The sequence below is a fragment of the Coregonus lavaretus genome (assembly GCF_964263955.1).
Source record: "Coregonus lavaretus genome assembly, chromosome: 1".
NCBI lineage: Eukaryota > Metazoa > Chordata > Actinopteri > Salmoniformes > Salmonidae > Coregonus > Coregonus lavaretus.
In genome coordinates, this window is record NC_139988.1 from 89,345,304 (window position 1) to 89,359,406 (window position 14,103).

At 41.7% G+C, this 14,103-nt stretch overlaps 1 protein-coding gene across 1 annotated transcript in view; it reads left to right on the forward strand.

Moving 5' to 3' along the window:
• LOC311100588 (ATP-binding cassette sub-family C member 3-like) overlaps nt 1-6,577 on the forward strand; it is a 65,357-nt gene extending 58,780 nt beyond the window's left edge. Inside the window, exons 24-31 of the mRNA XM_084141510.1 lie at nt 779-978; nt 1,622-1,748; nt 2,470-2,571; nt 3,076-3,222; nt 3,935-4,093; nt 4,402-4,568; nt 4,830-5,024; nt 6,065-6,577. Of these exons, the coding sequence (XP_083997636.1) occupies nt 779-978; nt 1,622-1,748; nt 2,470-2,571; nt 3,076-3,222; nt 3,935-4,093; nt 4,402-4,568; nt 4,830-5,024; nt 6,065-6,176 (1,209 nt within the window). The 3' untranslated portion in view covers nt 6,177-6,577. The remainder of the gene's footprint in view (nt 1-778; nt 979-1,621; nt 1,749-2,469; nt 2,572-3,075; nt 3,223-3,934; nt 4,094-4,401; nt 4,569-4,829; nt 5,025-6,064) is intronic.
• The last annotated feature ends 7,526 nt before the right edge of the window (nt 6,578-14,103 follow it).

The following is a 14,103-nucleotide window of genomic DNA, read 5'->3' on the forward strand; positions in this document are numbered from 1 at the left end:
CTGAGGTAGGAAAACGGATATATTTCTGCCGGTGATACATTCGAAACTGCAGTTCTTACTGGTGAACTATAAGCAGGGTTCTGTGTGTTCACGTGCCTCTGGAAATGCCTACAAACTAACTAACTGGAACTTCCAACGCTGTAAACTGTGTTGCCATGGGTAACATCGGCATATGATTCCTGTCCTTTTTGCTTTTGTCATGGCGTACTTTACATCTGATATGTTATTTACTGTCTCCTTGTCTTTCAAAGCTATTACTCACTGGCACTGGCGGTTTATTTCTGGCCCTTCTTTTAATTGTTCTACCTGAATTAGTTTTTACCTTTTAATTATGTTTTACAGTGTTTTAAAGCCGACAACATTATGATGGCATTTTAAGCACTAATGGAAATTGAAGTGTTGATTTTTAGTTTTTTAATCAAATGTGTTTAGTCCTGAATGCTTTAGAAGTTGATTTGATAATCAAATGAAATAATACTTATTTCTTAGAATGCTTTTTGGGCCTGGTGGAAAAAGCATCTGCAGAGTTCAAGACTTGGCATTATGATAATTCTTGTAAACGGTAGTTAAATATTCATATAAATTATATCAATCACTATCAAATTAATCTATTACTCTATAAGTCTATCAAATGAACTCTGCAGGTGTTTTTGTGACCCCTGACCTTCCTATAGTGTGTTACTGCAGTGTGTGCTTGCTAGTTGCTTACTATTAGAGCTTGTACCCCAGTGTTTAGATACTGCGTAACGCTGTTTGTCTCTTTTCCCCACGGCTGTAGAGATTTTATGTGGCCACGTCTCGGCAGTTAAAGCGTCTGGAGTCGGTCAGCAGGTCTCCTATATACTCCCATTTCTCTGAGACCGTCACTGGCTCTAGTGTTATCAGAGCCTACGGCAGATGCGATGACTTTGTACTAATGAGTGATATGAAGGTGGATGAGAACCAAAAGAGTTACTACCCTGGTATAGTAGCCAACAGGTAGGTGGTGTCTCTCTCCTACTGTACTTTCACTATGGACTCTGGAGGACAGTGGCTGTGTTCCAATTGTCTTAATGTGCTTCCGTTCCTTGTTCCTTTTTTTTTGGCTCCTGCTGATCTGAAGTTGCTGGGTAACGACCCAAGGGCCCCTAGGGTTCTCTTTACAAAATGGGAACGACCCAAGGGCCCGTAGGATTCTCTTTACAAATTGGGAACTACCCAAGGGCCCTTAGGATTCTCTTTACAAAATGGGAACGACCCAAGGGCCCCTAGGGTTCTCTTTACAAAATGGGAACGACCCAAGGGCCCCCGAAGGATTCTCTTTACAAAATGACGGATTCATTCAGTGGACAGCATTTGTCCATTGGATTTTGAGAATTGTAACATAGCCACTGACTGGCGCTCATGTTGAAGGCTCAACAGACGAACATGTTCCATCACAAAGTACATAACAAAGTGGTGTCCCACTTCACAATAAGTGGCCCTAATACAGAATAGAGCCTATATTTGCATATTATAATGTTACATAAGCAGGTACAGTGCAACAACTGTGCAGAGACACACTGTGTGTTGTGTTCATTGTGTGTGTGTGTGTGTGTGTGTGTGTGTGTGTGTGTGTGTGTGTGTGTGTGTGTGTGTGTAGGTGGTTAGGGGTGCGTATAGAGTTCATAGGGAACTGTATCGTGCTGTTTGCTGCTCTGTTTGCTGTGATCGGGAAGGACAAGCTCAACCCTGGACTGGTGGGACTCTCTGTGTCCTACGCTCTACTGGTAAAGTATAACATATCCCTTATCAATGTAGATCTGGACTGGTGGGACTCTGTGTCCTACGCTCCACTGGTACAGTAGAACATATCCCTTATCAATGTAGATCTGGACTGGTGGGACTCTCTGTGTCCTACGCTCCACTGGTACAGTAGAACATATCCCTTATCAATGTAGATCTGGACTGGTGGGACTCTGTGTCCTACGCTCCACTGGTACAGTAGAACATATCCCTTATCAATGTAGATCTGGACTGGTGGGACTCTCTGTGTCCTACGCTCCACTGGTACAGTAGAACGTTCATATATATACTGTCCGTCTAACTGTCTGATACAGATTTCCATTAAATGGTGCCCATTGCCTGCCACTGTGATTCTGTTGTGCTAGTGTAAAGGATGTCACGCTGCTTGCTTAGTGAGTACAGCTTCCTCCTGATTTTGGCTCATATCGAGGCTCGAACCAAGGACCACTTGCCTCGCAAAACGCACATGACCGCCTTCCTGAAGCGTCTTACCCAGTCGTGCCCTTGAAAAGCTAGCTATCTGGCAGTGCAAGTGGAGACCGGCTGAGTGACCTTCACAGATCCTCATCTGCTACACTAGGTTGAGATAGAATCCAGTGTTTTAAAGAGATCAGGTATGATGATGTACGATAGCTTAATGACGCTGCTTGTGTTTTCTCCCATGAGCATCACTCATGCTACAGTACTGTGTTGTCCTGGTAACAGGTGACCATGTCTCTGAACTGGATGGTGAGGATGACGTCAGATCTGGAGAGCAACATCGTAGCCGTGGAGAGAGTCAAGGAGTACTCTGAGACCAAGACCGAGGTACAGAACACAATGCTTTACTAGGGTAGGACATTACAGGTGGAAATCAACCAATGAACCAGGTCTAATCGCTCAGAAGTACAAGGCAAAGTGACAGGTGGAAATGTTGTGTAGTTGCCCGCTGTTTGTTACTTACTGACCACCTGATTTCTGGAAATAGTTATATTTTTCATAAGTGTGTTTTTTATTTTTGGCTGTTTGGCTGCCAAGTCATACTCACGATCACAACCATAAAAGACAAATAAAAGTAGAAGGAGATCTTTAACTAGGATATGACGTACGTACAGGGACTCCCTTTGATGTGGTTGGCTGGGCTATATAGTATACTGTATAGTTATTACCCAATTGCATCCTCCTATTACTGATCATGTGATTGAGTTTCTAGTGTTTCTAGGATACTGCGTTTTCTGAAATATGTCTCTTCTCAACACTCATGTGGGCAGAAATTGCAAGTGCATATAAAGCGTATGGTTGTGCCATAATTGTGTTTGTGAATGTTGCAAGGCCCCGTGGGAGGTGGAAGACAAGAAGCCTTCGCCTGATTGGCCATCCCAGGGGAAGGTAGAGTTCCGTGACTACAGCGTGAGGTACAGAGAGGGACTAGACCTGGTCCTCAAGAACCTCACCCTCAGCGTCAGAGGAGGGGAGAAGGTGAGAACAACAGGCTTACACTGTGTAGACCAGTGAGGAAAACATGCACTTTAAACATGATGCGTATAGACGCTGCAATAAAGGCCTCGAATACAGTCGCAAATGAACGGAGAAACTTGACACCGTGAAAACCAAGAGTGTGCAAAGCTGTCGTCACGGCAAAGGGTGGCTATTTGAAGAATCACAAATGTAAAATATATTTTGATTTGTTTAACACTTTGTTGGTTACTACATGATTCCATATGTGATATTTTATAGTTTTGATGTCTTCACTATTATTCTACAATGTAAAAAATTGTACAAAATAAAGAAAAAACCCTTGAGTGAGTAGGTGTGTCCAAACTTTTGACAGGTAGTGTAGACGCTGCAATAAGGCCTCAAATACAGTCGCAAATGAACGGAGAAACTTGACACCGTGAAAATACCTGGCAAATGTTCATTTTGGGGTGAAAAACATTGCTTTCATACGCCAATCAGGACATGTTAAATGTTTGTTTAACACACTAACCCCAATGAAAGGACTCTGTACTCCTGCCATCACATTTCACACACAGATAAAATGCTGTTTACTTTATCCAAGCGGGTGCTGATGTGTGTACCGAGCATGCCGCTATCTGGAACAAGCGTTTTTGAATTGAGACTGGTAAACTACAGTGCTCACAGAGCGTGCCGTTTTCTGGAGTGTTTCATTGTGTTGGCCTGTGTGTTACAGATAGGTATCGTGGGTCGTACGGGGGCTGGTAAGTCCTCTATGACACTGTGCCTGTTTCGGCTGCTGGAGGCGGCAGGGGGAGAGATCACCATCGACGGGGTCAAGATATCAGAGATAGGGCTGCATGACCTGAGGTCAAAACTCACCATCATACCACAGGTACACACACACACTCTCACACACACACACACACACACTCACACACACACACACACTCACACACACACACTCACACACACACACACACACACACACACACACACACACACACACTCTCACACTCTCACACACACACACACACACACACACTCTCACACACACACACACTCACTCACACACACACACACACACACACACACACACACACACACACACACACACACACACACACACACACACACACACACACACACACTCACCCTACACCGTCCTCACCTCCACCCCCACTACCCTCTCTACCTCCCCAGGAACCAGTGCTGTTCTCTGGCAATCTGAGGATGAACCTGGACCCCTTTGAGAAGTACAGTGACGCGGAGGTATGGAACGCACTGGAACTGTCCCACCTCAACAAGTTTGTCAGCAACCAGCCGGCTAAACTGGATCTGGAGTGTTCAGAGGGAGGAGAGAACCTCAGGTAACATAATCCCTGTCAATTAACAGCTGCATGTTTTGAGACACATTTGCGTTCACGCGTTTGCACCTGTAGAAGGCCTTTACCTGTATATTCAGGTGGGAATTAAAACAAAACTAAGAATATTTGGGAAAACAAATATGTCTTAATTAGGATATTCTGTTAAGGATGTATACCTTTTCTGAATCTTTCTTTTAGCCTTTTGTACCTTTCACATTTTACTCTACTGGAAAATAATGTAATTTAATTTGTGTGTGTGTTCAGTGTGGGCCAGAGGCAGCTGGTGTGTTTAGCCAGGGCTCTACTGAGGAAGACGAGGATCCTGATCCTGGATGAAGCTACAGCAGCCATCGACCTAGAGACAGACGACCTCATCCAGTCAACCATCAGGACACAGTTTGAGGACTGCACCGTCTTCACCATTGCTCACAGACTCAACACCATCATGGACTATACTAGGTAATGCGCAATACATTACACACGCACACGCATGCACAAACAGACGGACAGACAAAGACACGCACGTGTACTGAACAAAAATATAAACGCAACATGCAATAATGTCAAAGATTTTACTGTGTTATAGTTCATATAAGGAAATCAGTCAATTGAAATAAATTCATTTGGCCCTAATCTATGGATTTCACATGACTGGATAGAGGTGAAGCCATGGGTGGAGCTGGGAGGGCATAGGCCCACCCACTTGGAAGCCAGGCCCACCCACTTGGCAGCCAGGCCCAGCCAATCAGAATGAGTTTTTCCCCACAAAAGGGCTTTATTACAGACAGAAATAGTCCCCCCCCCCCCGCGGTTGTGAGGCCAGTTGGACGTACTGCCAAATTCTCTAAAACGATGTTGGAGGCAGCTTATGGTAGAGAACTGAAAATTACATTCTCTGGCAACAGCTCTGGTGGACATTCCTGCAGTCAGCATGCCAATTGCACACTCCCTCAAAACTTGAGACATCTGTGGCTGTTACGAACCCCGTGGCTTTAAACGTCTAGGGTGGATGGACAAGAGACCCGTAACATAATTCATGCAAATTAGAATCGTGACATGAAACAGTGATTGTGTTGTGCAACAAAACTGCATATTTTCAAGTGGCCTTTTATTTTCCCCAGCACAAGGTGCACCTGTGTAATGATCATGCTGTTTAATCAGCTTCTTGATATGCCACATTCGTCAGGTGGATGGATTATCTTGGCAAAGGAGAAATGCTCACTAACAGGGATGTAAACAAATGTGTGCACAAAATCTGAGAGAAATAAGCTTTTTGTACGTATGGAACTTTTCTGGGATTTGTTATTTCAGCTCATGAAACATGGGACCAACACTTCAAATGTTGCGTTTATATTTTCGTTCAGTGTACGTACATACATACATGCATGCATCTTTTGATCAAAGATGCTGTTATTGTATGTTTGTTAGGTCATATATTCTCTCCAGAACCCTAACAAAGTTCTGAAAGATTCTACTAATCCATCTTCACTTCTTTGCAGAGTGCTGGTGTTGGACAAGGGACAGGTTGCTGAATTTGACACTCCTGCAAAACTCTTATCCCAGAGAGGAATCTTCTACGGTATGGCTAAAGATGCAGGACTGGCGCAATAGGCTCTCCACATGCCCATCTGTATAAAACCTATAGTGCCTTCTGGCAGAAAACAGGGTGCCAGTGAATGTATCCTTTTATACGCTGCAGTCCACTGCAAAACCAGGATAAAACACTTTTTAAGTTAAAATGTTACTTTTTCAAAAAAATAAAAAATAAAGATAGAAAAACTGTAATCTCCAGTTTCAGGATGAATCCAGTTATTTTTGTACTGTATCGTTTTTATTATTTAAGCTATACATTTTATTATTAAGAGTTGTCTGATGGGGGGGAAGTTGGCTCAGTTCAATGTTTGATTCCTTTGTGAACCACATATGTAAAAACTTGAATTCTGTATTACCAAAATATGAGCGCTGATCTTTATAAAAAAATTAAAAAATAAAAAGAAATTAAGACTGCCTTGTACATGTTTCTGTGACACATTTCATTTTTATATATGATCATAACACATGTTAACTACTCTGGCATAACCTACGCTACAACGGCAACATTGTTAGCAATGTAGGAGAAAACCAATGTAGAACATTTAGCTGAAAACATAGGAATTAACAAGATTTATGGTTTGATACATACGGACTGTCAACACAGAGTATACATGCATGCAACATATGGCCTGGAAAAACAATTAACACTGGAATCTTAAAGCCACGTCTGCAGGTTCGTAGCTTCAGCCCTGCATCACACACACACAAACACACACCAACTGACACTTACAAGTGCCTGATTGACTGCTGAATAATGTTATTTCCTTGTTTTTTTTGGTATACATTTTTTAAAATATATTATGTCTCTGATACGTTAAGCAGGAAAGGGCTAAAAATAGCCCATATTAATATATGTAGCCTTAGAAATAAGGTTTATCAATCATTTGCTAACATCAGATAACATTCATATATTGGCCATCTCTGAGACTCACTTAGATAATTCCTTTGATGATACAGCAGTGGCGATACAGGGATATAACATCTACAGAAGAGGCAGGAATGCCTACGGGGGAGGTGTTGCTGTATATAGTCAGAGCCATATTCCTGGAAAGCTTGGAGAGGATTATTCTTTTAGGGTGTTGCTTTAGGCCACCAAGTGCTAACAGTCAGTATCTAGATAATGTGTGTGAAATACTTGATAATGTATGTGATGTAAACGGAGAGGTCTAATAATAATAATATAATAATATGCCATTTAGCAGACGCTTTTATCCAAAGCGACTTACAGTCATGCGTGCATACATTTTTGTGTATGGGTGGTCCCGGGGATCGAACCCACTACCTTGGCGTTACAAGCGCCGTGCTCTACCAGCTGAGCTACAGAGGACCACAGTCTACTTTCTGGGGGATCTGAATATTGACTGGTTTTCATTAAGCTGTCTGCTAAAAAGAAAGCTGCTCACTGTAACCAAAGCCTGTAATCTGCTTCAGGTTATTAATCGACCTGCCAGAGTGTTTACAAATAGAACAGGAACAACATTATCCACATGTATTGATCACATGTTTACTACTGCTGCAGAACTCTGCTCTAAAGCAGCATCCACACCCATCTGATGTAGGGATCACAATTTAGTGGCTATATCCAGAAAAGCCAAGGTTCCAAAAGCTGGGCCTAAAATAGTGTATAAATCAAATCAAATGTTATTTGTCACATGCACCGAATACAACAGGTGTAGACCTTACCATGAAATGCTTACTTACAAGCCCGTAACCAACAACGCAGTTTTAAGAAAATAGAGTTAAGAAAATATTTACTAAAGTAAACAATAAAATAAAAGTAACACGATAAAATAACATATTGTATAAGAGATTATACAAAAGGTTTTGTAATGATTCTTATATTGAAGATGTCAAAAATACGTGTTGGTCTGTATGCACTTGATGCATTTATGAAATTGTCTCCTATTAAGAAACTGACTGTTAAAACTGTTACGGTTCCATGGATTGATGAGGAATTGAAAAGCTGTATGGTTGAGAGGGATGAAGCAAAAGGGGTGGCTAATAAGTCTTGCTGCACATCTGACCGGCTGGTACTGTAAATTGAGAAAATAAGAAACTGTGTTATGAAACTAAAATGTATGATGGAAAAAAGCATTGGAGTATTAAATGAAATTATGGGCCGAAAGACTAATTGAACTCCATCTTTCATTTACTCAGATGGCTCATTCAGCACAAAACCTTTTGATGTTGCCAATTACTTGAATTACTATTTAATTGGTAAAGTGGGCAAACTCAGGCATGAAATGCCAACAGCAAACGGTGAGCCATCATATACATGCATAAAAAAAACTAGTAATGGAAGAAAAGCATTGTCATTTTGAATTTTATAAAGTCAGTGTGGAAAGCTATTGTTGTCCGTCAGTAATGAGAAACCACCTGGTATTGACAACTTTGATGGAAAGCTACTCGGTGTTGTCTACAGTAATGAGAAACCACCTGGTGTTGACAACTTTGATGGAAAGCTACTGAGGTGTTGTCTACAGTAATGAGAAACCACCTGGTGTTGACAACGTTGATGGAAAGCTACTGAGGTGTTGTCTACAGTAATGAGAAACCACCTAGTGTTGACAACGTTGATGGAAAGCTACTGAGGATGGTAGTGGACTATATTGCCACTCCTGTTTGTCATATCTTTAATCTGAGCCTAGAGGAAAGTGTTGGTCCTCAGACCTGAAGGGAAGCTAGTCATTCCTCTACCCGAGAATGGTGAACTGCCCTTCTGGTTCTAACAGCCGACCAATCAGCTTGCTGCCGGCTCTTAGCAAACTTTTGGAAAAAATGGTGTTTGACCAGATACAATGCTACTTCTCTTTGAACAGATTAACAACAGCCTTTCAGCATGTTTATAGAGAAGGGCACTCAACATGTACTGCACTGACACAAATGACTGATGATTGGTTGAAAGAAATTGATAATAAAGAAGATGGTGGGATATGTTTTGTTAGACTTCAGTGCAGCTTTTTATATTACTGACCATAATCTGTTATTGTGTTATGGCTTTACATCCTCTGCCATGTCGTAGCTAGCCTCGTACCGGGTGCATCAATCTAAGTAACATGATACAAAAAATCCCCATCAAAATCCATCAGTTCAAGCTAGAAATATCAGTTTATTTGCTTTGGATGCGTCTCAATCCACCACATCTGCTGATGTCGCACTTCCGCATCTGCAGTGAAAGGTGGCGGAGCTTAGAGCGGTGTTTATCAGACCATGAGACATCCCGGGAAAAACTAATGTGACCCCGCTGTGGAAAGGGGAGATTCTCACGAACACAATGATGTTCTCCGTTTTCCTCTACAACCCCAACAAGTGTCACGGGACTCGTCTGAAGGTAACCGCTAACAGTTTAAAAAGATTTATGGAAGTATGAAGGTAGTTTTGTGCCTACCCCAAAAAGGGGTTAAATATTTGTGTGTGTGTGTGTGTGTGTGTGTGTGTGTGTGTGTGTGTGTGTGTATGTATATATATATATATATATATATATATATATATATATATATATATATATATGCATTTATTTATATATATTTATATGTATATATGAGTGTGTGTATGTATGTGTGTGTGTATATATATATATATATATATATATATACACACACACACACAGTGGGGAGAACAAGTATTTGATACACTGCCGATTTTGCAGGTTTTCCTACTTACAAAGCATGTAGAGGTCTGTAATTTTTTATCATAGGTACACTTCAACTGTGAGAGACGGAATCTAAAACAAAAATCCAGAAAATCACATTGTATGATTTTTAAGTAATTAATTTGTACCTATGATAAAAATTACAGACCTCCACATGCTTTGTAAGTAGGAAAACCTGCAAAATCGGCAGTGTATCAAATACTTGTTCTCCCCACTGTATATGTAAATATATATGTATATATATATATGTATGTGTGTGTATTTATTTCCTGATCTTTCTTATATCTACTAGATACAGGACAAACACTTCCAAACCTTGTTTGTTATGATACATGTTTTGACTGTCTTTTTTGCCATTTACAGTGAGGGGAAAAAAAGTATTTTATTCCTTGCTGATTTTGTAAGTTTGCCCACTGACAAAAACATGATCAGTCTATAATTTTAATGGTAGGTTTATCTGAACAGTGAGAGACAGAATAACAACAAAAAAATCCAGAAAAACGCAAGTCAAACATTTTATAAATTGATTTTCATTTTAATGAGGGAAATAAGTATTTGACCCCTCTGCAAAACATGACTTTGATCTTGGTGGCAAAACCCTTGTTGGCAATTACAGAGGTCAGACGTTTCTTGTAGTTGGCCACCAGGTTTGCACACATCTCAGGAGGGATTTTGTCCCACTCCTCTTTGCAGATCTTCTCCAAGTCTTTAAGGTTTCGAGCCTGACGTTTGGCAACTCGAACCTTCAGCTCCCTCCACAGATTTTCTATGGGATTAAGGTCTGGAGACTGGCTAGGCCACTCCAGGACCTTAATGTGCTTCTTCTTGAGCCACTCCTTTGTTGCCTTGGCCGTGTGTTTTGGGTCATTGTCATGCTGGAATACCCATCCACGACCCATTTTCAATGCCCTGGCTGAGGGAAGGAGGTTCTCACCCAAGATTTGACGGTACATGTCCGTCCATTGTCCCTTTGATGCGGTGAAGTTGTCCTGTCCCCTTAGCAGAAAAACATCCCCAAAGCATAATGTTTCCAACTCCATGTTTGACGGTGGGGATGGTGTTCTTGTGGTCATAGGCAGCATTCCTCCTCCTCCAAACACGGCGAGTTGAGTTGATGCCAAAGAGCTCGATTATGGTCTCATCTGACCACAACACTTTCACCCAGTTCTCCTCTGAATCATTCAGATGTTCATTGGCAAATTTCAGACGGGCCTGTATATGTGCTTTCGTGAGCAAAATAACTCCACGAGGTGAGATCTTGCATGGAGCTCCAGGCTGAGGGAGATTGACAGTTCTTTTGTGTTTCTTCAATTTGCAAATAATCGCACCAACTGTTTGGATAAAAGCGTCTGCTAAATGGCATATTATATTTATTATTATTATTGTCACCTTCTCACCAAGCTGCTTGGCGATGGTTTTGTAGGCCATTCCAGCCTTGCGTAGGTCTACAATCTTGTCCCTGACATCCTTGGAGAGCTCTTTGGTCTTGGCCATGGTGGAGAGTTTGGAATCTGATTGATTGATTGCTTCTGTGGGCAGGTGTCTTTTATACAGGTAACAAACTGAGATTAGGAGCACTCCCTTTAAGAGTGTGCTCCTAATCTCAGCTCGTTACCTGTATAAAAGACACCTGGGAGCCAGAAATCTTTCTGACTGAGAGGGGGTCAAATACTTATTTCCCTCATTAAAATGCAAATCAATTGATAACACTTTTGACATGCGTTTCTCTGGATTTTTGTTGTTGTTATTCTGTCTCTCACTGTTCAAATAAACCTACCATTAAAATTATAGACTGATAATTTCTTTGTCAGTGGGCAAACGTACAAAATCAGCAGGGGATCAAATACTTTTTTCCCTCACTGTATGAATGTGTTATTCAATGCGTTTCTCTGGGCTATTTTATCCAAAAAAAATTACATTTTTTGTATTATACCTAAAGGGGTCCTAAAATCAAATATCTAAATGATCCATAGTATGACAATTTCCATATGTCAGTTTTAGAATGGGTGGCCACTAATAAACTGGTCCTGAACATCTCTAAAACTAAGAGCATTGTATTTGGTACAAATCGTTCCCTAAGTTCTAGACCTCGGCTGAATCTGGTAATGAACGGTGTGGCTGTGGAGGAGAGTAAAGTTATTGGTGTCACCTTAGACTGTCATGGTCAAGGCATATTGATTCTATTGTTGTAAAGATAGGGAGAAGTCTGTCCGTGATGAAGAGGTGCTCTGCGTTTTCAACACCACATTCAACCAAACAAGTCCTGCAGGCTCTAGTTTTATCACATTACCCAGTTATATGGTCAGGTGCCTCAAAGAAGGACTTAGTTAAGCTGCAGCTGGCTCAGGACAGAGCGACACATTTTGCCCTTCACTGTAATCAGAGGGCTAATGTCAACAGTATGCATGTCAGTCTTTCTTGGCTCAGAGTAGAGGAGAGATTGACTGCATGCATCACTTCTTGTTTTTGTGAGAAATATTGTGTTGAAAATTCCAAGTTGTCCAAATTCCAAATTGTCTGTGTATATAATCTCAATACAGCTCTGACAGACATACTTACCCCACCAGACATGTTACCAGGGGTCTCTTCACAGTCCCCAGATCCAAAAACGAATTCAAGGCAACGCACAAAATAATATAGAGCCATGATCACAACTCACTTACATGTCAAATTACTCAAGCAAACAGCTAAATTAGGAAGAATCATAATTAGGAAGAATCAAAATTAGGAAGAAGCTAAATTAGCTTTAAAAATCAGAAACATCACCTCACGGCACAATGCCTCTCCCCTATCTGACTTAGATAACTTGTAAACTGATGTGTAAGTATGCATGCAACGGATAGATGCTACTGAATGTAAATGGAATATATGAATGTTTATGTACTGTGTGTAGGTCTAGAGTATAATAGGTCTCTGTTTTTCTCTGTGTTTTGTCAGTACAGGACCTTTTCTAGTTATATTATTCCTATTTTAAATTGATGTAGTTCTGTCCTTGAGCTGTTCATGTCTTTTTTAATGTTCTGTGTTATTGTCATGTTTTGTGTGGACCCCAGGGAGAGAGGCTGCTGCTTTAGCAACAGCTAATGGGGATCCTAATAAAAGACTAAATAACCAAGCTATAAAACGTTCTACATGAAACGCCTCACTGACTAGGACAATGGACTCCTTGTTACAAGCAAAGCAAGAGGCTGTTGTCACTCACCGTCGTAATTGTCAAAAGATACTACCCAAACTTGCTCACCTCGAATCTCCCCCAAACCAGAGATGGTGACCACCAGTGAGGGAAATACACGCATGCTGAAGTTACTGCGGTTAAGCCCTAGAGGAGGCTCTTTAATCGCGCTCCGCCGTACCTCACAGCATAGACTGTAGCTCACAGGCTCAGGCTTCAGTACAGATTGGCGCCGGTGTTGTGTCCTAACTATGTTCCCCCCTTGGCGTTGCTAGTGCCACGTGCTTACCAACTGAGCCACACAGCACCACATTTCCCCTTTAACGACTCCACAGCAGTGAACTTGAACAGTCCTGAATGCAGGAAACAAGCACACTAAAGCTACCCTAACACTGATTGACATTGCACCTCTCCTTCAGGGGAAAATAACCCAATAAACCTAAACATTTATTTCAAATGTCAAGCATTTCATTAAGTCTAATTGCGCAATGATAGTGAATCTGTCCCACAAACATCCGGACGAGCTACGCTGATATTTTGACTCTTATAATGAAGCTTAGTCATGACTGCTGCAGTGTGATAGATGGTTGATGTGGGTCTCTCAGGATGAAGTTGCTATCAGATCCAAGGTCAGGTTTGTGTCCCCCCCCCCCCCCCCGAATTGTTTTGGGGAGAGTAAACTGATCCTAGATTTTAGGCCTAAGGGCAGAACAAGCCCGCTGTCTAATGGGAGGGGAGTTTATTCTCAGATTGCTCAAAGCATGATGCCTCTCGCCCCACACCACAGAACACAGAACCACAGAGCTCTGTAGTGTTGTGGGGACTCGTGGTCGGCTCTTCTCTTCTCTGTTTCCCTGTGTGTTGTTTTAACGTCAGGCCATAAGCTGCCGAACATGTCGGCGCTCGGGTTGGGTAGCAGCTCTCTAGCTGAGAACCGTCTCAGCCTATAGGGCCAAAGCCACATGAGACAGAGACAGGCTAATTTGGAGCGCCACTCCCCGCTACCCACCACGGTGAGTTTACGCCTCAGAAGTGAGAAAAAAGATTGAAAACATCTCAAGCGGAGTGGTGACAAAACAAGAAGTTTCTTTGGGATCGAACAAAGCCAAGCTTGTTTTTCT